The 25,180-nt window shown below is 40.3% G+C and overlaps 1 protein-coding gene across 11 annotated transcripts in view; it reads left to right on the top strand.

Moving 5' to 3' along the window:
* The window catches only part of DTNA (dystrobrevin alpha), a 395,888-nt gene that overhangs the window by 24,843 nt on the left and 345,865 nt on the right, over positions 1-25,180 (top strand). Inside the window, exon 2 of one of the 11 annotated variants that reach the window (XM_059724119.1) lies at positions 11,574-11,645. The exons of the other annotated variants lie outside the window; for them this stretch is intronic. Coding sequence (XP_059580102.1) covers positions 11,611-11,645 — 35 coding nt within the window. The 5' untranslated portion in view covers positions 11,574-11,610. The remainder of the gene's footprint in view (positions 1-11,573; positions 11,646-25,180) is intronic. 11 annotated transcript variants of the gene reach the window in all.

Genomic DNA, 25,180 nt, shown 5'->3' with positions numbered 1-25,180 from the left:
TCATCCAGCCAAACTTCCTAGTCGTATATGCCCAGGTACCAATCTCACTCTAGATTCCCTTTCTGGGAACCCAGTTCCCATTTGTTCACTCAACTGCTATCCAGGGTAAACCTTTTTTGTTTCGCCCTTTCATCCTCTGTGCCAAGTTTTGTGAAGCTCCCTGTCTTATTTCGTCCATTGCCTCAAGCAACGTATGTTGACCACAAACTGAAGTGTACAGTTACATACAAATTGTTTACAAATATGCAAATCACTGCATGGAGTGATTTGCATAATTGTAACAGTAGCATAAACCTTGGCAGTTATGGCAGCATACTGTTGCTGTAGATGTACAGGGACAGCTGTTGTGATTCTCTGAGGAAAGGAATTTCATCGTAGGATTTTAGGTGTCTCACTGATACAAATCACAGAGATGCTGGTTAGTGTTTCAGATTCTTTATCAAAGTGGTTGCAGTTGACATTTCAAGCAAGGTAAACATTTTGTATGCAGAGCATTACTGTTAAATAAAATTGATATAGTAACATTATGTTAAGTGCAGCCCTGATAAACTGTGCATAAAATCACTGCTGTCGAGGAACGTATACATGCTTAACAGATGCCTTAGTTTTGGTTTTTTGGCTCTTGCTGTCTGTTGTGGGCTTACCGTTTTTTATTTTTGTTATTGTTTTTTATTTTATTAATCCTTAGGTGAGGGAAGGGGGCTGGATCACTGTTTTTATTCAGAGACTAAGGCAAAGTTGCACAAAATCTGAAGATGCCTCTCAGTTTATGACATTTTTTAACTTGGTTTTTAATGGGCTGTGCACTATGTATATAGAGCATTTATGGCAGTTTTAAATGAAGACAGCTCTTTTATCTGGGGGTCTTTGTCAGGCAGTATTCAAATATAGTCCTTCCCTTGTTTAAGAATTTTTTTTTTTGCTTTCAGCCAAGACACAGATGTTAGCTGACATTTTAGAATAGAGTAGTCTGTTTTGTATAGGTGCTATCTTGGTGACTTGGCCCTATGAATTTCTAATATGCCTATCACTTTAGTCTGTACAGTTATTGCAGTTAAGTACATAATTAAGAAAAGCAGCAGTTTTGCCTAAAAGAGATAGAGAAGAAAAGACCATCAAAATCTTTTAATATGTCTTTTCTTTCAGTGCTTGTTGTATCTTCAAAACCTAGCAGAAATGTTGAAAATCCTAGTTAGTATGTATGTCTCTGGTTGCAGGTTTTCTGCATCAAATCTCTCCGTTGCTGATACCCAGTTGTTGGGGAGATTTGTCCTTAAAACCTTATTTTCCCTTACATGGACCTACATATGTTTTTGCAAGGACTCAATCCTAAACCATACAACAAAGCAGAAAACTGCAGGTAGAACTAGTAGAACATGGTTATCTGCAACTGACCAGAAGCCTTAATTTCATGCACTAGTGTACTTCAAATTGGAACCTTTGGAACTGTTGTTCAGGCAGATAGTCAGACACTGAACATGTGGGTGCCTCCTTGATCAAGTTGGATGATGCCACTTTAACACACAGAGTAGGACACAGATGCATCATTACTGCAACTTGAGCAGATTGCTTATCAGTTTTATCAGTACTGAATCCAGAATTGGTTACATTATGTGCTTTTTATGTTTGTTTTCACATATATGTGTAATCAGACATTGAAATAAATACAGCTGTATTTAGTTTTGTGCGCACATTTACATGCACGCCTTTATTGGCATGGATATATTCAGATTACTGTATGTTCATTATATACAAATGTCATTGGTGCATTAAATCAAGATGGTACAATCCTATTGTAGAAGGATTGAAGTGTTTGCTTTAAACACTGAACTCTTTTAAGAAGTGATGGTCCAGATAGCAGAACTCACTGAACTCTGCTCTGTGACAGTGGGAGAAAGTGGATCATTGCCATGCTAAAATGCTAGAAAGGTGGGAAGAGTGAGAAAGAGAGAGGATATTGGACCTGGGCTAAGCGGTTTTGAGCTAAAGATCCTATGAGCAGCTAAACCTGGAAAAGGGCTGCAGTTGAATTTTATTTGACGTTGTTGATTTCTTTTTTTAATAAACCCATTCCCCCATGGACGGCTGAGTGTTTGATGTGACACAGTGTATGGAGTGTGTTTTAGAACAGGATAAGAAAGCCACCCACTTACCACAGTGCATAATGAATCATCAGTCGTATTAGTTTTAACATATTTAACTAGACTTTTATACCAAGCTTCTCTACATGCTGTTTGAGCATCTACTTCTGTAACTATTTTTTCAACCATTGTCTTTCCAGTTAGAAGATGTACTGAGAGCCACCTACAGTCATTGCTGTTCAGAAGGTGACAGACATTTGTAAATGGATACTAGTTACCATTATTTCCCCTGTTCTTTTTCTAATGCCTATTTAAAGAAAAGCAAACAGAACAGTTAACAACAGATGTAGCAGAAAGCTACCACAATCCAGAAGACTGTAATGCACAATACAAAACATAAAGCTAAACAACGAGTCCGTACACCTAAAAGCTGGTTGATATGCATTCTAAGGGACAGATATGAAGTCGGTACATATTTTCACAGGTCCACTGAAGTCAGTTTATGAAATGATTTGACCTGGGTCTTGCCTCATCCCCACTTAAGTTATTCATGGAAAAACTCTAAGGGCAGGTCTACACTGTCAAAGGAGTCTGCTAGGGACTTCTGTAGGAAAGCATGGCATGCTACTCTATGTACACTACCTCCCAAACCTGATAGAACGTAGGTATATTTTGCATGGTGCTGGGCTAATGAACTCTGTCTCAGTCTGATTTATTTTGTGTGTGTCCAGCGCTGCACTGAAGCATGTGAAGAAGTATTCTGCTTCCCTGCAACACTCCCTAATGCAATCCTTTGACTCCACTGTAAATATGCTGGCAGTGACTTAAAGTGGGTAGTATCAGAACACAGCTCCAGCCCCTTGGCAGTCACAAACTGGCTTGCTGCATGAGAAAGGGATACCTGGTTTGTCAAAGAATGTTTATATTCTATTGGCCAGTGGTAGAGGTAAAGATACGTTAGTGTTGGCTGTGTGCATATCTGAAAGTAGACTTAGGAAATTGGCTTAAAAAAAACCCAAAACCTGAAAAACTTTTTTTTTTCTTTTAAAGACAGTGTTAGATGGTAACTTGAAGCTGGCCTCCTCTTCAAAAATAACCACAGGTGGGGTGCAAGGGTGGTAGTTTCACTGGTGTCATTCTTTTAGGTGATGCACACTTGGGAATAGGCTGAACTGGGGCTTGGAAGTTTAATTCCCATTTCTCTATACTGGAGCTGAGAGGCATAGTGCACTCATTCAGTGTCTGTGGCAGGGCAGTCTTACCTGTCTGAGCTCTCTGCCTAGAGAAAGCAGCTGCTGTGGCTGTAACTGGCTAGAGTAGCAGTATTGGCTACCTTCCCTGTGCAGAGAGACCAGGCAGCAGATTTAGAAAGAGAGAGTCTGGTAACAGCAGCCCTGTGGTGTGGGCTCCCTGGGAGCCATCCCTGGGGTCCCCTTCACTCCACCACTCTCCAGATATGCTACTTCATGCAGCAACCCCCTAGGAGTTTATTACATTTGCCCCCTAGCCCCCCAGGGCTAGGGACAGACATTCAAAAAGCTTGAGCCTAAATTGATTCAATCTTTGCAGGTTAGTTTAACCTGTACAGCTTGAACCAGTTTGCAACTGGATAGACATTCCCTGTTCACTCAGGAAATGCTGGCACATGCCCACTGTGGCTCAGGCTAGAAGCCGGGGGTGCTAGAGCGAGCCCTCCCTTCTATTTTGCAGGGCTGAGCTGAGGGCGGTGGGGCATGGCCAGGCCCCAGCAGGATGCTCTGATTAGGGAGGGATTTAACCCCCCCACTCTGTCTGCACAGTCCCCAGCTGGGATGTGCTTTGAGGGTGGTGGGTGGGGGGGAAGCAGCCCTCACCAGGCTTCACTGCCCCCAGCTAGCACGCTGAGGCAAAGGGGGATGGAGGGAGGACTGCTTGTGTGGAGTGCATGCATGTATTTATGATACTGAGCTTTTCAATCTACTTTTCCCTGCTTCTTCACACTGTCTGCAGCAAACTGCAAACAATCCAGCAGGGAGCTGATAACACAAAGTGTATCAGCCCATCAAGAAAACAAAAGCTTCTCTCATTGGTTCAAGCACTCCTTAAACAGCTTTTTCCAAGGAAGGAACAGAGGGACATTACCAGCTGACCTGTTGATTAGCTCCAAAAAACCCTAAGCGGACACTGTTCTGTCTGCCTTTTTTCCAGTGAAATTGGAGATACGCACACACAGACACCTCTCAGCATTAGCTAGCATGGGTGTAATGAGACCATGCTCACATGCCAGCTAGGGTCTGTACTGAAGGGGGCGGTGGGGGGCAGGGATCTCTGCTTGAGCACCAAGCAGCTGGTACGGAAGGGGAAGCCAGGCAGATGCTGCTGCATCTGTAGTCCCTTACCCACTTCTCAGCCACCTGGAACAGTGATAGCACTCTGGCTCGGGAGGAGAAGGGCAGGGGCCAGCCTTGCTCTCTGGAGCAGACAGCACAGCCCATCCCATCCCATCCCAGGGCTGAAAAGCATTCTGGGATACTGGGGGACTCTGATTTAATTTAAACCAGGAAGGGGTTTGAGACAGAAGTTGCATAAACCGGTTTGACCCAAATCAGTTAAGTCTGTTACTACATTCAACCAGGTTTATCTTAAACTAGTTTGGGCCATTTTGAAACTGGTTTATGTGCACTGAACTTATGTTCTGTTACAGGTTTAAACTAGTTTCTGATCACTTAAACCTGTTTATGTGTAACTTCTGTCCCTAGCCCAGATGCTCTGCTGGCTGTGGGGCTGTTGCCTAGTTCCTATAGCTGACCATACAAGGCTGCCCCTGCTGTGTTAAAGACTCCGGGAGAAGGGATTATGGCACTTCTTCAGAGTCAGCAGCCAGGGCTGATGCCCTGCTCTCTGCACTTCTAGTTACACTACTGCTGGAGTCAGCTAAATCTGGTCCTCTTTCTGTATGGGGGCACACTGTGTAACTATGAATAAGAGGAAAGATGTAGACTGAAAAGGAACTGGAAAATGACAAAAGATAAATAGAGGAAGTGTAGTTATTTACACTGTAGATAACCAGTGCTCTTTTCTTTCAAGTCCTTTGGTTTTGATTGCTCTATTTGAGTGTGCATTAACCAAACACATATGAACCAGTGAAGATTTACAATATCTGCACTATGCCCTTGTCCACACAAAGAAATCATTAAGTCACTGCTAATAATCTCCTGTAAATGCCGCAGAAGCACTCATGAACATGTACATCTTGTACTGAAGGTCAACCAACCATACAGGATGAACACCTAAAGCAATTCCTTAGTACCCTCCTTTGTAGGAGCATCTTCACAGACTGGAGTTTAACTGCTACCATTTGGTGATTCATGTGCAGTGCTTATTTTCTAAAAATTGCACAGCCCATTCTCAAAGCAAAGAAAGAAACAGCTGTTATGAAAAGGGAGGAAGATGAATTTACAGACACACACAACAGTGGATTTAAAAGATGCAAAATTACATTGTAAGGGACTAAAACATACTTGCCATGTTTTATACTTGAAAAATTTAGATAGGGTTATAGTGTTTAGCTGTATTATTAATGCTTTAGATAATTCACAGTAAGTATATGTTATTATATGAACATACAGAGCTTCTTCTCTCATTATAGTCTACAATCGGGTTTCACATAGTGTAAGCCAGGATAAAATTTAGCCAATTATTTGTGGATATGGTTTTATGTTTGGTACCAGAGAAATCGCATGTTATTATGGAATTAAATTATTGTGGAAATTTTCAACATTTTATCAAAAAGAAAAGAAAAAAGAAAAATGCCTAGAACCAACACAGTTTTATTTGGAAGCTTCCATTTGGTAATGACAAATAATTTAATTTTAGACGTTTTGATCGAAATGCAACATTTTGAGATTCTCTGGTTCAACTGTTTTAATTTGTCTTGATTTGAAATTGGGTGTGTCCTCCTGAGTCATTGGATACGTCATGGAAGTTTTAATTGAGGTCACAAATGTTCACATGTATTATTCATATTATGCTTTGATGTGATAGCTTTGCTTTGATAAAGGGAGTTGAATAACTTTGACCTTTGCATGGCCAACTTGTAAACCAAAGGTCAGCTATTAAATGTATGGTTTTGAACTGGATAAGTTATTTTTCAACTTCTCTTAAGTTGGAAATAAACAACTTTTCTTCTTGGACAGAAGGAAACATGAGTGGAAAGTGGGATGGTAGAAGTCAACATCCAGAGAAGGGCATACACTAAACTGGAATTTAAAAACCCCTCAGAATAAAAGGGGACTGCTTAGAAAGCTTATGGAGTGGGAACCATAAATTTCATTTTGGCTTTAGGCTTTGAGCATTCATTTTAGCGCTAATGGTTTTTATTTGATTTTTAAAGCATAAAGATAAGTTTTTAGGAGTGGTATTTTACTAGCTGCTGAGGGTGATTTGCAAAATTTACTCGAATGCCTTTTGTAGTGCTGATGGTGTTTCAGCTGCATGAGTGGGGATTCTCTCTTCTGTCATGGGTGGGAATTGTCATGATTTTTTCTGTTTTATTTTTGGGATCCATAATTTTTGTCTCCTTTACATATTTCTCCTTTTATTGCTACTTACTTTTGTTACCTTTTTTCCTCAGAGCAAATGCTGGTCCTCATCTAGAAAATGTATTGTCACTATGAGAGCCCTAACACTTCACATTCACAAATTTTGTCATGAATACTGCTCTAAATTTATTCCCTGAGCTGATCTGGGATGAACCAAGGGCAAGAATCTATCATTTGGCTGCTCCCGTTTTCCCTCTTGTACAAACTGATCATATATCTGAATAGTTCATTTTGCATAATTTCCTCTGCATAGACCCACTTGTATACCCAAAAATACTCTCTGGAAAGTGCTGCCTCCTGGGGATGTGAAGTTACCCTCTTGTAATGCCAGATGTTCACAGCTGAGATTATAGAAAGACCATGTGGCCCCTACCCCCTCAGATCCTTCTTTTTAGCAGCTAGATGTATTCTTAGGAATATACTTTCTGTGTCTGGAAAACATGTTTTGAGTTTTAATTAAAATCTGTTGCTTATTCTTTTGGAGCTTAGTAGCTCTTAGCAGCTTAGGTAGTTTTTAAATGCTTAATTATTTATATGTATGTTAGGGTTTTTTTTAACTTTATTTCATATCTCTTGCATGTCTTTAATTCCCAGACCAGCTTTGATCCTAGTTCCTGTGTTCCTTTGGGGACCTCAGTGGATGCATGCACATAAGACGCTTAAATGTGCAGTAGACTAATTCTACTGCACATTAGCACATAATTAGTCTACTGCTCAGTAGCACCACTAAAAAGGCATGTGCCAGTGCTACTGCGCAGTATCTCCAGTTACTGCTCGTTCAGTTAGTACCTATTATTTCAGGTACTAAACTTAATGCACAGTACCTATGGTGCATGAATGCATGTGTAGATGTGTCCAGTAAGGATCATGGAGACTGAATTTAAGAGTTCTTTGTTTCCCTCTGTTGGCAGAGACAAATGTATAAATACATACTGTTCATTGTGCCTTGAAGAAGGTCGCTCTGTGGTTCAATGAGGCCTTTCCCTCTGGGGTTCAAAACCTCAGGCATGTATTTCACTTAATATTCCTCATATTGGACAACTGAAGTGTCTGACCCCTTCACCCACCTTTGGATTAGGCCTTTACTCCTTTGCAGGGACAAATCACAAGCATCATTTGGCAAGTAAACATTCCAAAATCAAGAGAGCTAAATCCCATAGTGCTCCAGTAGCAGTTCCAAGTTGGAGTGACTGATTTAGAGGTTTTCTTGGAACTGAGAACCAGTTTTTATACCAAGGTTCTTTAGGACACCCAACAAGATGATGTGAAGAGATCTTTTAGTCTCATAAATGCATCAGATACATGAATTCTGACCATTGCAGTCCTTCTCAATCCTTATCTTCCTATTGCTTTCAGTGGATTCAGGACTGCTCCCCTAAAGAATTAGAACTCAGGAGCCATTCTTTTTACAATATTACTAAGGCCCCTTTACATTTTTGCCATGATTAACAGGTTAATCATGTTAATAGGTTAACCTGTTAATCATGGCATAACTGGAAAGGAAGGTACATGGGAGGTATAAGGGAGGTATATGTGCACTTAATTTAAGGCACCATAAAATGGCCAACAAGCAATAAAAATGTGGTATTGTCATAATATTCCATATAAAGATATGTGGGATGGCAGGAAATGCAGTTGTTGGGATCATGAGGTCAGATCTCATAGTGCTTTTACATTAACATATACCAGGAGCCTTATTTGTAAAGTATTTAATGCTGTTCTTACACTTTCTGCTGCTGGAGTCAGGTGATTTGTATAAGACATTCAGATTGCATTTTTTTAAAACGCAACTTTCTAAGTTTCCTGGTTGCAAAACAGGACTTGAAAGTTATGCTAGTGACTCAAACCTCAAAGTCATCTTTTATTATTTTAAAACCCCATGGGGTTTAAGCCAATCTTGTTATTTTTTTGATGTCCTGGCTCTTTTTAAACTCCTGCCTACTAACAACACTATTCATGTTTTGAAAATAAAGTCATATAAAACTGGCTTAGTGCAAGCACCAAACCTGCGCCTATAATAGCAGTTCTTCACCACCTGCATCCTGCTATTCAGCAAAAGTGTTTTAATTAATTTGTTAGGGTTTCTTCTTTTTAAGTAGAAAAATTGCTAAATGCACCGTACTTTTGCTATGGAAAAAACGGAGAATCAAGATTAAGGTTACATCTTCAAACTTATTTAATTTATTACATAAACCAGGGCTGAATCTAGCTTCTTTGAGATGAAAGGTAAATGCATGAATCGAGTTTTCCAGTAAGGATAATACATTTTCACTTGAGTGCGGGGGAGATGTTGTCAATTTACATTTGTATATGTTTATTTTTCATACTTGTGTTGAAGAAATTATGGCACAAATTTATTCCTTTCCTTTCTTCCAACTTGCTTATCTGAAAACAGGGATCACACTGATTTTTTTTTTTTCATGGATTATTGGACACCCATTGTATATCTAAATCCAAAAAGTAGTAATTATATTGAAAAAGGCAGATGAAAAGCACAGCTCTTTCTGCTGAAAGTGTTGAACTTTGATTATTATGTATTTAGGATGGTTTGAAATGCAGAGATGTTTTTGTAAATTTATTCAAAGTAAGGAAAGCTGGAGGAGGGCTTAGTGGATTGATGCACTTGTTTTCAGTTCTGTCTCCATGTTTAGCTCACACAGCAAGAAGAAAAATATTTTTCTCAAGGACATTTCTCAGTGTCAGGTAAACACTCTGATGTAGAATGACTTCCAGTATCAGCTGAGGATGGATTTGCAAGTAGGATAGTAGAGTACTGTGGGGAGAACTGCTCTGCATGGGCAGAGTTCTGTAGGAAAGCCTGAGCTAAGCCTGACCCTCATCAGTGCTACCAATCTGTCATCTTTCATGAACATTAGAGAAACCAACAACTTGAAAAATCACTTTTCTGTCTCTCAAATTTGTACTGACTGTTTTTGTATGTAACAACTAAGGTAACAAGAGCCAAACTAGATTAGAGGAAAGAAAAAAAATCATTCTCTGTGTCTCTTCTCTGGGATGTTTCACTTTGGTAGCATCTCACACTCTCACATGATGACATCACTGTCATGGGCTCCTCTGGGATGAGCTCACATCACTGTAATACACCAGCAAAATGACAGCATCTGTAAGGCTCATAAGGCCTTCAGTGAAGAAGAGAAGGGGCCAGAGCAGTTTTGGGGATGATATTGTTGGTTCTGCCTACTATTCCTTATTGGAAAAACCTGTTCTATTCATCAGCACATGAGTAGAAAAATCCTTGTAGCATTAATAATTAAATATAAATAGACTGTCTGCCATTGTAAGGATGCCTTTATATTTTTCCAAACAAGCTTTTTAAAAGTGATTTAAAAAGGCTAACCATTTTCAAACATTTCAAAGTGTCAGTGCTCCTTTGAATACACTTAATGCATTTAGGGTATGTACAGGGTACTAAGATATATTTGAGCCAGACAAAGAGGATCACTTGTCCCCACCCTACAAAGACCTATGTTTGGATTTAATGTAGGGGATATCCCCATTGAACTCAGTGGCATTACTTGCAGTGTGTGAAATTAAGCACATGCATATTTTTGGACAGGATCAGAACCTAGGTGTATAGTAAAACACCTTTATCATATTATTACAAGCAGTCATTTGTACAAAAAAGACCAGTGAAGGAGGTGAAATCCAATATTGACTTTGTTCTTGCTGCTGTTCTCTTGCACTTCATTAGAGGCGCCTGCGACTGGATTGCTATTGATTGCCTTTTAAATCTGATTCTGCATTTTAAAAAGTTATAACGCAAAAATGACAGTGATGTATATCTACCCTATGCACCTTTGTCAGGTATAAAAGAAACTGCAATTTATCAATGACTTGTTAATATCCAAAAGGCTGCTGATAACCCCACAGGCTCTTATCCTGCTTGGCACTTAAGTATTTAGATTTATTTACATACATGAGTAGGTCCTTGAACACTATTGGGTCATTCATGTGAGTAGAGTAAAATTACACGTTTAATGCCTGCAAAATCAGGAACTTAGAAGTTGTTTATGAAACCAGAAGCTATGATCAGCTAATCAAAACTGAAGGCCAAAAGTCACAGGTTGGAGACTTGTAAGGATGGTACCAGATGTAAAAATACCAAGGACTTAGCTACAAAGATGCCATAAAGCTTGCAAGAATTGTTTAAAGTGTTTTGCCAGAATCATGTCTAGGTTAATATACTGCACCCAGTTCTGGCCCTACTGAAATTTGGGGAGTTTTGCAATTGCCTTCTTTTGACCAAACAAACATTTTCCAGTTTCCAGCTTTTCTCTCAACTTTCTCCACTTTCAGTTATAAAATAAAAAAGGAAATGCGTGTGCCTGCATGTGTGTGTGTGAAGGGGCGGGGAGGGGGAGGGAAATACAAAAAACTGGAATATTTTTAGTGAAAGGCTTTTTGCAAAATCTGAAAAATGTTTCTTTTGAAACCTTTGGAAGTTATTATTGCAAAGTATTTTTTCAGTCAGCTCCAATATACGCAGTTTTTATTGATTAAATTGTGACTTACTGTTAACTGTGAAAATAATCCTTTAAAAATCATCTGATCTCTTAATTCCTAAGGTATTTGGTTACATTAAACCTAAATATACTATGATTCCTTGATTTTCAAATGGACAAAGGAAGTGGAGTGCCTTGCTTTGCTCTCTGTATATGAGAGAGCATATATTTTTCCCCCCTAGGGCTAGAAATGCTTTAACTGTGGATCTGAACAAAGGGATTATAAAAGTTCTCTAATAGATTTCTTTTTGAAACATTAATGAATGCAAGTTTTTTAAGGAAAACTTAAATACAGGTTGATGACAGTCCTGTTTTATTTCAGCTGTACTACACTATTTTGTTTTCTGTTAATCTCAAAATAAATCGATAGCCATTTTATTTTCCTTTAGCTTTTCTGGTGGCAGCATGGATTGATTTGAAAAAGAAATGCATAACAAGGAGCCAGATGGGACCATGTCAAGGTAGGTTAACTTTTTAGACCTACCAGATCTGACCACATCCCCTCAGTCTGCATTTCAGTGACCTACTCCCAGAATTTTAAGAAGAGCTAGATAAACGCCCTCAGAATTCCAATAATGTAAGGAAAGTTTCTCCCTTTTTTTCCCCCAGTTTCCTTTTGCTGCTGGGACCATGTGAATGTATAGAGTGTTTGTTGGTTAGATACTACAGTAGTGAAGCTTTACATATTCCTATTTCTGTCTAATACGTGTTTGTGAAAACAAAAACTGAGTATACATGGTATAGCTTCTATGACATCTTCATTGCTACAAACACATGACCGTGCAGCTGAATTATGGGCTCAAGGCATGTGATTATCTCACAACCATGAAACAAATGGAGCATATCTTACCATAAAATTACTTCAGCAGTGACATTTTGAACATAACTACTTGTAATTTTTATGCTTAGAATGTTTTATTACATAGACAAAATTAGAGTTTTAGTGAAAAATAACAAATTAATACTGTTTGGCTCAAAAACAAAATATTTCATTTAAAAAACACTGACATGGTACCCCAGGACTGTAGTTCAGGTGCCTCATACCCATTCTCCTTGATAAATCAAGCTCCCTGGGTCAGGCTACTTTTCCCATGATACCAATGGAAGAAGCAGTGAAATAAGAGGATGCAGAGCATTATAGGAGTCACATTTCCATATTGAATGGGAAGTGAATTTGGCTGGGAGAATGATGTCATGAGGCAAAACAAATGCAGCTGTCATGAGTTACTATGTGAGCATGTCCAAATTTGATACTAAATTTGCAACTACCCCTAATAACCACATGCATAGAAAAACTGCTTCATGAGCATGCATTTTCCAAATTCCTGAAAGTACAGGACTTGTAATATTTTAATCAAAAGAGCCTACCCTCTCACTTTTCTGCATAATAGCAGAAAATAAATTGCCCTTTGTTCTTTCTCTCTTGTGTTGGATGCAGACTAGTCACCTTGCAGCTGGCTCTGTGATTTTATTCAAAACAAGTAGTGTGCCAAAATGAGCCTATTTTTAAATGTATGAACTCCTTATGGAAAAAGTGTTTCACATTAACAATTAGCTGTGGCTTGTAGAGCTTAACTCATTAATACGTGTTGCATTCAGATTTCTATAAAGTACTCCGATTGTTTTAGACCCTCTACCTCTCATTTATGATTTGGTAGAATAGCAATAGTTGGTCCCTTGCCTGTATTTTCAGCTGCAGTTTTTCAAAAGTGCTGTGATTACAGGACATACAAAAAACTAGAACTCTTGGTTCCAAAATGATACCTTTTATTAGACAAACTGGAAAATGGCAAGAAAATTGTCCTTTTCTGCAAGCTTTCGGGATCAAAGTCCCTTTGTCAGGCTCTGGGAAAAGTGTAGATGGTACAAGATGGTAAAAAGTCCCCATAGGTAGGAAATAAACTTAATTTTTATACAGAGGGAGCTGAAGATGGAAGGCTGTCCCTCTGGGTCCATGAGAGTGTCTTTGTGAGCTGTGTTGAGTAGCTCTTTGATGTGTTGATCAGGTAGAATTCCTTCCCTGGAGGTGTCAGATGGCAGGCAGGGAGAAAAAAACCCAACTTCCTTGTTGTTCTGTAATGAAGTTTAAAATCCAAAATTGGCTAAAATTCGGCGACTGCCACCTCATTGCTAGACACTTGGGCTAGGGATAGTGATTGGAAACTGGTTCAAATGTACAACACAACAGAAGTTTAGTGCGTATAAACCACTTTCAAAATAGCTGAAACCAGCTTAAGATAAACCTGGATGGATGTAGTATCAGTCTTAACTGATTTAGGCTAAATCGGTTTATTGAACTTCTGTCTTAGATCTCCTCCAGATTCAAGTTAACTCACAATCCCTCACCATCCCAGGATGCTTTGGGATTCCAGCATCCTCGGATGTAGTAGTGGATAGCAACTTGGGCAGCAGTGGCCACAAGATGATTGAGTTCAGGATACTGAGAAAAGGAATGGTGGAGAGCAGCAGAGTAGGGATTCTGGACTTAGAAAATCAGACTTTGACTTGCTCAGGGAACTCATGGGCAGGATCCCATGGGAAGCCAGACTGAGGGGGAGAGAAGTCCAGGAGAGCTGGCTGTACTTTAAAGATGATGTCAGGAGGCAAAATAAATGCAGCTGTCATGAGTTAGTGTGAGCACGTCCATATAGAAGTTTGGGTGTTTGGGCTGAAAATTGAAAACTTTTATGTTGGGCATTTTTTCCTTGCCAAAGATATTTTTTCTATGGAAAAGATTTCTCTTGCAAAAAAGGGTTTAAAAAACCTTACTGAGAGTGCAGGAACAAATCACCCTGATGCACAGGAAGACTAGCAACTATGACAGAAGACCAGCTTGACTTAACAGGGAACTCTTCAGTAAATTAAATCACATAAAGGAAGCTTATAAGAAGTGGAAACTTGGATGAACAACTAGAAAAGAGTATAAGAGTATTGCTTGAGCATGCAGGGATGAAGTCAGGAAGGCCAATGCACGATTGGAGTAGCAGCTAGCAAGGGATGTGAAGGGTAACAAGAAGGGTTTCTACAAGTATGATAGCAAGAGGAGGTTCAGGGAAAGTGTGGGTCCCTTACTGAATGGGGGAGGAAACCTTGTGACAGAGGATGCTGAGGGAATTGGCTGATGAGATTGCAGAGCCACTGGCCATCATCTTTGAAAACTCATGGTGATCAGGAGAGATCCCGGATAATTGGACAATGGCAAACATAGTGCTCATATTTTAAAAAAAGTAAAAAGGGGAATCTAGGGAACTACAGACCAGTCAGTCTTACCTCAGCCCCTGGAAAAATTCTGGAGCAGATCCTCAAGGAATCCATTTCTAAGCACTTGGAGGAGAAGGTGGTGATTAGAAGCCGTCAGCAGGGATTCACCAAGGGTAAGTCATACTTGACTAACCTGATTGCCTTCTATGATGAGGTGACTGGCTCTGTGGATGCAGGAAGATCAGTGGATGTACCTTAACTTTAGCAACGTTTTAGATACAGTCTCCCACAACATTCTTGCAGTCAAGCTAAGGAAATATGGGCTGGATGAATGGACTGTAAGGTGGATAGAAAAGTGGCTGGAGCATCGGGCTCAGAGGGTGATAATCAATGGCTTGATGTCTAGTTGGCAGCCTGTATCAAGTGGAGTGCCCCAGGGGTCAGTCCTGGGGCCAGTTTTGTTCAGGATATTCATGAATGACTTGAAAGATGGCATAAAGTGCACCCTCAGCAAGTTTGCAGATGACACCAAGCTAGGGGGAATAATAGATATGCTGGAGGGTAGGGCTAGGATTCAGTGACCTAGAGAAATTGGAGACTTAGGCCAAAAGGAATCCCATGAGGCTGAACAATGATGAGTGCAAAGTCCTGCACTTAGGACAGAACAATTCCATGCACCAGCATAGTCTGGGGCCTGACTGGCTGGGCAGCAGCTCTGCAGAAAAGGACCTGGGGGTTACAGTGGACAATAAGCTGAATATGAGCCAGCAGTGTGCCCTTGTTGCAAAGAAGGCTAACGGCATACTGGGCTGTATTGGTAAGAGTGTTGCCAGCAGGTCAAGGGAAGTGATGATTATTCCCCTCTGTTCAGCACTGGTAAAGCCATATCTGGCATACTGTGTTAAGTTTTGGAGTCCACACTACAGAAAGGATGTGAACAATTTGGAGAGAGTCCAGCAAGGGCAAGAAATATGGTGAGGGAGCTGAGGCACATGACTTATGAGGCGAGGTTGAGGGAACTGGGTTTATTTAGTGTGGAGAAGAGAAGACTGAGACAGGATTTAATAGCAGGTGTCAACTACCTGAAGGGAGGTTTGAAAGAGGATGGAGCTAGACTGTTCTCAGTCACAGCAAATGACAGAACAAGGAGCAACGGTCTTAAGTTGCAGCAAGGGAAGTGTAGGTTAGCTATTAGGAAGAATGTTTTCACTAGGTGGGTAGTAAAACACTGGAACAGATTACCCAGAGAGATGGTGCAATCTCCATCCTTGGAGGTTGCTAAGACTCAGCTAGACAAAGTTTTGGCTGGGATGATCTAGTTGGGGATGGTCCTGCCTTGAGCAGCAGGTTGGACTAGATGACCTCCTGAGGTCCCTTCCAACCCTAATTTTCTATGATTCTCCCTTGCAAACCCCTCCTTGCAGGGTGGGCAGGCTAGCCTTGGCCGAAGCTTTCTGCTCCAGCTGAGCAGGAAGGTATACCCTAGCGCCCCACCAGCTTCTGGCCTGAGTCACTGCAGGCAAGGTGGCTGCATTTCCAGAATCAAAAGCGAACATCTGTTCACTTGCTTATGGATTCAGTCTGCGCAGCTTAGACTAACCTGTGAAGACTGAATCAATTCATCCCTGGGCTTTTGGACTGTCTATACTTAGCATAGATCATTGTTTGTGTCTAGAGCTCCAGGTCTGGACAGATTTGTTCAAGTAACACTTACCTCTGCAAACTAGTTTCGACAACACCTGAAAATGGCAGAAACATTGTAAAGAAAGAATGAAATAAAACAGGCTGCATTTGTTCCTCTGTTAGCCAAATTAAACCCCAAATCATTTACATTATTCTTAAAATAGGAAAATTCGTGTTGGGTAGGAAGAAGGTCAGGTGAAATAGACTGTGTTGCCTCTTGCACATAAAAAGAACAGAAAAAAGGTTGTGTAGTTCAGAGTTTTGTTCCAGTCCATTTTCTCAGTTGTGAGGATAAAATATATTCACAATTTTTTCCCAGTAAAATGACCTAAATTTGTAATTGTGGTACCAGCAGTGGATATGGTGGTATTAGGCTTTGTTTTTTTGTTGTTGGTTTTTTCAGGTTTTTTTGAGAGCCCTCATTACATGAAGTCTCTGTAGAGTTTAAGCAGACATTTTAATAACACATGTATTTATGGTTTATTGCATATAAAAAAAAAAAAATGGCTTCTCTAAAAATCACCAGCCAGCACCATGTGATTATCTATCTATCTGAATTACCATCCACACACACACAATGCAATGTCAACCACAGGCAAGTTTGCATGAATCATAGATCTTAAAAAGAAAAGACTTAGTCATCTAGTTCATTGCCCTGTGTATCTAGAATTATTCTGTATTGTGGTGTACATTTACTCTTTTTTTTACTAGTCTAATTTTAAATTATCACAGTAATGGCGCTCCCACCATTTCCCTTGAGAAACTGTTCCAAAGCACAATAGATCTCACTGTCAAGGAATGTACTCATTTCTTGATGCTCATTTTTCTCTTTATTAACTTCATTCTATTGCACTTGATACTGTCTGTGAATGTTGTACCAGGAATTACTGAAGGTCTTAGTCCTGCAGATATCTGATATATGCAAACATGTTTAAGAACTGTACCTGCACATAAAAATGCATGCATGCGCCCCTACAGCTTTTACAAATTTGGTTTACATCTAGTGGTAATAGATCAACAAAGCCACTCATGAATTGTCTCATGTTGAAACTGTGTGTTTTTAAAAAGAGCCCTAGAAATAATTGCAAATGATGGCTAAATTTTCAAAAGTGTAAACCAAAAGTTAGCCTCGTCTGTGCTGGAGAATTGCACAAGTCGAATATATGCTCTGAATTTAAATTCATAGAATTAAATTGGTGTGAACCTCTCTGAGGACACTTATTCCAATTTAAGAGGGCTTTTTCTGGTTTAAGTTAACATGATTTCGATTGACGTAAGTTAAAACAAGAGGAGATTCTCTTAAACTGAGAAAAGAATGTCCACATAGAGTTGGTAGTGGTTTAAGTATTTATTATTTTAAAATCTGATTCCACTTAAATTGGGACAGCTCTTCTGTATAGACAAGGGCTAAGGGTTCTAGCTAAACATCTAAACAAGTGGCTTGACTTCCAAAAGTGGTCATAAAATCAGATTTGCAGATTTCCTCCCATTTGCTGATTAATCTCTCCTTATAAGCCTTCTGACAAACTGTAGGTCTTTTCTCTTCAACCTAGACACTTCTGCTTGGCACAGCCCTCTTCCTAGCTTCCAAACCCTCATGTGGCACTACTTCATTTATCATCCCTAATCCCCAAACTCTGACTTTTTCCTGCCTTCTAACTACCTAACTGCCAAATTCTTCTATGAAACTCTGATTTTTAAGTATTCCTAATACTCTTCCTCATTGCACTCCAAAGAGGAATATTTAGAAATCAGAGTTTCATGGTTGCTGACCTAGAGGGAGAACGAGACTGGTAGCCACTGCCATTGCCACTGCTTGGGATGCAAAAGCTGCTTATTATGCCTCTGGTAAGCACACAAGTGATATTCTGTACTCTTATTTTAACCTGTTTCAAGAGAACTTTGACATGAAGCCAAGAAGAAGGTGAAACAGGCTCCAGTTTCATGCTGTTTAAATAATAGAGCCTCCTAACTTTCTCAGCCTCATTAGTTAAGGTACTACCATAAACTATATAATAAAGTGAGAAACGGTGTCTTTGGAACTAATACCACGATGGGTAGAATCCTCAAGTGCTTTCTCAATCTGATCTTGAATTCTGGGTGTGTTTATTTGAGCAAAGAGTATAAAAAGGAGGTAAAACTGAGTAAGATGCTTTGGGAATTGTTTCAATATAGTTTAAACTGAGATTGCAAAGGAAACTGAACATTTTACAAAAACTAGAATCAAATGTTCAGTGTTTGCATAAGCTTTTCCACAGCTTAGTTGCTCAGGCTGTATTTGCCTAGAATATGAGATCATATTGTCACTAGGTGATCATGCCGTCCCTTTTGTTAGATAGAGATGTTATTTAATAGGTAATTGTTCTTTTAAAAATTTAATTGGATCTTCAGACTTTGTGTGAGAGAGCTGACTGTGCAAAATGCATAAAATAGCCTTAGTATTATTGTGTTTAGTGTAACTGACCATGCATGAAATGTTATGTAGTGAATTAAACCCTGACAAATGAGTCTTTTGTCCCTTTCCTTCTAAATGAAATCTGGGTTATGAAGAATATAAACACACTCTAGATATTAACAGATTTAATAGATTTAATAGGGGACATGCTAAAAAATTCAAAATAGCAAAGGAATGGGATTCTCAAAGGCATTGGCGTAACTCTGCACCATCATACAGTTTCATGCTGAATGCTTTTGAAAATCCTAACCATATTGTAATTAATATTAACTGGAGGGGTCAAGTAAGGCAAGTAGCCATACTGGATTGGTTTAGAGAGAAGGAGGGACAATTTTCTGTCTTTTTGGAAATAATGGGCTGATAAAGAGAGAGGGTCAGATGCACAAACTGGCTCTGCACACCAGAACTGGGCCTACTAGTGAAAGCATGCAAATGTAGTCATATCAATACCATGGAATTTTCTGCAAGTTTCAGAATTTTGCTGCAAGTTTAATTAGCTCTCCATAGGCTCTATATAAACTATGAAGAGTCCTCTACATAGACATGCTGCTGGGTTTTGGGTTGTAGCTCTCTTGGTCTAAGGATATAAGCAGGCAAGGTTCTTTGAGTAGATGTGATATTTTTTATTAGACCAGTTGAGTAGTTGGAAAAAAGTTCTTACCAAGCTTTTGGACTTAGTCACCCTTCTTCAGGTATAGGGAGTCTCTGCTGGTCTGAAACTCCAGGGAATGAGAGATATCAATCAGACATCTTGCCACACTTTTAGCTTCTCTCTTTCCTTGGAGTCTCAGACCAGTAGACTCCCTATGCCTGAAGAAGGGTGACTGTGCCAGGAAGCTTGGTAAGAACTTTTCCCCAACTACTCAATTGGTCTAATAAAAGATATCACATCTACTCAAAGAACCTTGCCTGGCTATATAGGCATGGCATGAATTTGAATGTGCAGGTTTGCATGTACTCAGCGTTTGTGGATACATGTTCAGAGGATAGGTTTTGTTTAGTAATTTGGAAAAACACCAACAATTCAGAAAAAATATGTAAAAGTAAGTGTTACTAGTGTTGGAGTGATGTCATATCTGTGATAATCCAGGAATTATGTGTGAGAGAAGGATTTTTGTGAGAGAGATCTTATATTGGACCAGCTTCCATAGTTGGTATATTCATAGACAGACTTTCAAATGCAATACCTTCTTCTTCAGGTCTGAGGAAAAATCAGGTACAACAGAGATTAAAAACAATCTGCAGAGCTGTGAAGTTGAAGAAGAGTGAAATTACCTGATGTGGCAGACAAAGAAATCACAGAAGAAAAGTTAGATTGATTAGTGGAAGACCAAGACCTTTCAAAAGGGAATAGGACCATTATTATTAGTAATGTAAAAGAAGACTATAAGGAATCGGGTAGATCAGTGGTCAGCAACCATTTTAGGTTGTGGGCTGGGATGACCCAACTCGAGTCACTGAGGTGGGCAGGTGGGTGGGGGCTAGGACCTGTCTACCACCACCACTGCTTCTCTCTACAGCCACCTGGGCCTGGCAAATGCTGCCAAAGTCCCACGTTCACAAGCTGGATCAAATTCCTCCATGGCTGGATCTGGCCTGCTGTGGCATCGTATAATCCCTGAGGTGGATTATATGATGCCACAAAGTCAATATCAGTGTTTAATCCTTGATTCTTAGTATCCAGCTGGTTTATGATTTTGTTTTGTTCCTAGGCTCGCCTTTTGAAGATGTTTTGTAAATCTCTCTTTAAGCACAAGGATAGTGAGATCAGAAAGCAAATGACTGCAAATGATTCAATGAAAAATGTTGTCCTACACATGTTAGTGCATCTCTGTCCTTAATCCTTTTCTTGTAGTCATGCATTCTGATGCATAGTTTTAGTGCAGTTTCACATGCAGATTTTCTATGAGGACATTTGGTTCACTGGATGAGATGTACCAAATTTTGGGATAGGCATGTGTAGGATTCTGATGGGTTCATTGTGGGGGCTCTTGATTGTTGTAGCAGTGCACACGTGCTGATGCATTTTTCATCTATTGTTAAGGCAAAGCTGTGCCCCATTAACTGTCTGTTGAACAGCAGGTATTTTATTTCTGATTATGAGTTGGGCATGGTTAGAATTCATAGATTCATAGATTGTAGAGTCGGAAGGGACCACGATGGATCATTGTGTCCGACCCCCTGCCCTTAGCAGGAAAGAGTCCCGAGGTTAGATGACCCCAGCCAGGTGATTGTCAAGCCTCCTCTTGAAGATCTCCAAGTTAGGTGATGGTACTACCTCTCTTGTAAGTCCATTCCAGATTCTGGCCACCCTTACTGTAAAAAAATTCTTCCTATCATCTAACCTAAATCAACTCACCACTAGTTTGCACCCATTATTCCTAGTTACTTCCTGGGGCACTTTGGTAAATAGCGCATCACCAATTCCCTGTTGTCCTCCCTTAATAAACTTACAGACGGCTACAAGGTCTCCCCTAGCCGTCTCTTGTGAAGGCTGAAGAGATCCAGATCTCTCAACCTCCCCTCGTAGGGTCTTTTGCAGAGGCCTTTAATCATGTGAGTGTCCCTCCTTTGAACCTGCTCCAGATTCTCCATGTCCCTCTTGAAGTGCGGTGTCCAAAACTGGACACAGTACTCCAACTGCGGCCTGACCAATGCTGCATAGAGGGGGAGCATCACCTCCCTTGATCTGTTGGTCATGCATCTGCTAATACACAACAAGGTGCGATTGGCTTTGTTGATGGCCTGATTACGCTACTGGCTCATGTTCATCTTGGAGTCAACTATGACTCCAAGATCTCTCTCAGCCTCTGAGCTGTTGAGGAAGTCATCCTCCAACTTATAGGTATGCTGGGGATTCCTCCTTCCTAGGTTGAGTACCTTACATTTATCTTAATGTCTGAAAGCCAGGAGCAGAGGAAGAGGAGGGGGTCTTTTATAGTCCAGTATTTATTGAGTATGGGCTATAATTGTTTGATGATATTTAGGGGTCTACCCAACTCAAGGAAGCAGCCGGATGATATTGTGGTGAAATTGCAGGGCTGGCTGCCATTTTTGAGGGCTTATCGTGGCCAGGGCCTCCCACACCTCTGATTGACCAAGCAGCACCAATGGCCCTGCCCCTTGCTGCTGATTGGCTGTGATGGCTCTCCATCATATGGTCCTGCCCCTTGTCACTGAATGGCTGTGAGGACTGTCCATTATGTGGCCCTGTCCATCCCCACTGTTTGGTGGGCAGGGGCAGGTCCACATAGCAGGCAGCCCACTCAGCCAATCAGTGGTGAGGGGCAGCTGGGACAGCCATCTTGGGCTCCCCAGTGTGTGGGTAGCCCCTCCTACCTCCTCCAACCCCAGTTGGCTGTGTGGCTGGGCCCCCAGGGGGATCCACCATTTTATTTTCAGTAAATTTTCTTTTTTTGTTATTCTTTTCTTTTTCACAGATTTTGTGGACATTGCTGGATTTTGCATTTTCCACAAAATCCACTGAATCGCAGTTTCATTAGGCCTGTAATGATATTTCTTATATTTCTGATCATGCTGTCCCTCTTATTAGATATTTCTTATGGTTCAAGTGTGTGGTTGTACGTAACCACCAGGGGTCTGCAGTCAAAGGGTTTATTTTTGTATTGTAGCAGGTTACTGCAGAGTATTTGGATGGTTCTTTCAGAAATATGGTTTGTTTCTCTGGAACGTCCCTCTTGCATAAAATCAGATTTCAGGTTGGCAGGGTTGGTATTGTGAGTATTCTCTTCATAGCAGGTGCTCTGATATTTGTCTACATTTGCCTACAGGAGCTGCAACCTGTGGATAAGACTGAATGAAATGGGTTCATAACAGTGTGGAGGACTCAGATTTCTATACAAGTTGCTCTCTTTAATAGTATTTCTTCCCCATCAGCTAGGCCTTGTGAAGTTATAATAGCTAATTTGTGACCTCCCCGTGGTAAAAATCTAGAATTATGACATTACTGGTGGGGGAAAAAGGGAAAGTGAGTTGAAAGTACTGCATCCAGTTCTGGGTACTACACTTCAAAAAGGATGAGAGAGTCCAAAGAAGAGCCACTCATACAATTAAAGGCCTGAAGAGCAAGTCATACGAGGAAAGGCTGACAGATATAGGATTGTTCCACCTAGAAAAAAGAAGACTCCAGGGGGGATTTGATGGCAGCTTACAAACATATCAGGGGAGAGCAACAGCTATTCACCAAAGCGCCCCAGAGGAAAACCCGGAGCAATGGTCATAAACTCCTAAAAGAAGGTTTCAGACTGGATATAAGGAAAAACTTTTTCATGGTTTGTGTGACCAGACTCTGAAATAGACTCCCAGCAGGGTTGCTGCATGGGCCTACCCTGGAGATCTTCCAAAGGAGACTGGACACACACCTTGCTGGGGTTATTTGGCCTCAGCAGTTTTTCCTGCCCAGAGCAGAGGGGCTGGACCCAACGATCTCACAAGACCCCCTCCAGCCCTAAACTTCTGTGAATCTGTGAGTACAGTAATGGTTCAACCTACTTGCCTGCAACCTAAAGTCCAAAGCAGTTAAAGGAAAAATTACTTGCAAATAATTTGCTTTCTTAGCTTGCCCAAGGAAATCTAATGCAGGATAGCTTAATGGAACAATAATAACAATTTCCAGTTCTACTCGATGCAGAAAAAGCAAACTTTTTTGGCATAGGCAAAAGCTTGCTCTGTCATGTATATATGAAGTGACACATTTTTACAGACAGCGAACAGTTCTGTTACCATTCCATCTGTCTTTTCATAAAATTATAGATTGAAATTTATTGCAGGTTCTTGAAAGTGGTGTCAGAATATAGAGCTAGGACTGGCAAACCATTTTAATATAACCATTGGCATTTTTGTATGCAAATAACCCATATTATTATGTGTGTAGCTCCTTCTGTTGTTACTTTTGTCATAACATGTATGCATTGATCCTCAGCAAACAAGGTTAATGCTTTTTCTCTCCTCATGCCTGATGTAAAGCAGAGGGATTACTGAACAGGATTTTCAGTACTTGGCGAATTGTTGGGTATATTTTTGTAAAGTGTAACCAATAATATTTCTTCAAGCATATGATTCAGATAAATGCACAATGGCATCTTGATGTTTTTTCAAAAGAAAACTATTTGTGTTTTGGTGAAAGGTTCTTGATCAAATAAAATCAAAAGTAACTTTTTTTAGTAGCAAATAGGCAGTAAAGAAGCAGCTTATTACTAGTGAAAAATAACATTAATAAAGGATACTTTATATACAGTTGCATTATAAAATGAAAACAATAATCTCCTTTGAGAATATAGGCCTGATACTTGATCGGCTGAAGTTAAATCTGTTTATCTGAAAAAGGATTAAGTCCTGTATGGATGTGGATAAAGCTGTAGGCAGTTAGTGAACTAATTTTTCACCCCATTAAGCTAAGATTTTCAGTGAAAGATCCTCCACTGTGTGTGCCAGATACAGGTATATTGGGTGTTTGCATCCTTTCCTTCTCAGCCTGAATTAATGAACTTTGTGCAGGACGTAAAAGAGAGACTATGGCCGCCTAAACTTGCACGTGCCCCCATTCATAGGCAGCATTGTCACCGTCCTGTATTCAAGCCAGGAGGCTGCTGCGAACTCTGTGTGCTTAGGATTTGTGAATTGCTGGGTCCACATGGTCCTTCCCTTAGCCTGGTACTAAATCTTACTAGATGTCAGTCTGTTTACAACTGCAGCATGTGAAAGGCCACAGGCAGCCTCCCTGCTTGGATCCTCAGTCCTTGTTCCTCCTTTGCATAGCCCCAATCTTGATAGCTAAGTGCAACAGGCCTTTTGCCACCCTTGTGAATCAAAGGGAAATCTGATCCTGATTATAAATCCATTCATATTAATAGAAATTACCCACACATGTTTCTTGCAGAAGTCTATCTGCCATTGACATTGGTGCTAAATTCCTGAAATATTAATGATGGCACAGTCTTACACACCCACAAGTGAAATCAAATTCCCTGAAAATCAGAGTCCCTTTGCAGATGCTATTTTCCTTAGTTTTTTCAGTCTTCCTATATCTCAGATCTGCTTCTGATATACAAATACATATTTCACTATGCCTCGGGAAATCCTTGTGGAGTACAGGCCAATGTGACTCAGAGCCAAATGGGACTTCAGATTTGTCAGGCTATACTTACATTTCACTGGCGAAATAATCTCTTGCTCTGCAAATGATATCCAGGGTTAAAGATTCTTTTTAAACAAGAAATTATACTGAGATCCTAGGATGTATTATTCAATTCTTTTTTTAAAGGACAGTTCTAGCATTTTTTGCTTTAAGTGTATTGAAATGCATGAAATATGTTGTCTCCATGTAGTTAGTCCTGAAGCCCTTGAATTATATTGAATGGATACTACCAGTACCAGTTCCCTCAATCCCTCTTGATAATGACTTGAAGAGCACAACTTTCAGGGACCTAGGAGGTTGGGAACGGATAGCTGAACCCATTCACCGCCCCCTCCCGCCTCACACACACAACAGCCAAGAGAGATTTAGAAGAAAAGATATTGCAGCCTAGAGCTGTATCATCCTTTTTTCCCCAGAGAGCTCCTTCTGTGCTTAAAAACACTTCAGAAGGATTTCCCAGGATACCTGTGGCTGAGAGGTATCCCTTGAAGTGTGAGTCC

The sequence above is a fragment of the Alligator mississippiensis genome, chromosome 3 (genome assembly GCF_030867095.1).
Source record: "Alligator mississippiensis isolate rAllMis1 chromosome 3, rAllMis1, whole genome shotgun sequence".
In the NCBI taxonomy this organism is placed as follows: Eukaryota; Metazoa; Chordata; order Crocodylia; family Alligatoridae; genus Alligator; species Alligator mississippiensis.
Note: the sequence above shows the minus strand (reverse complement) of the source record. Positions and strands in the feature narration are given on the sequence as shown.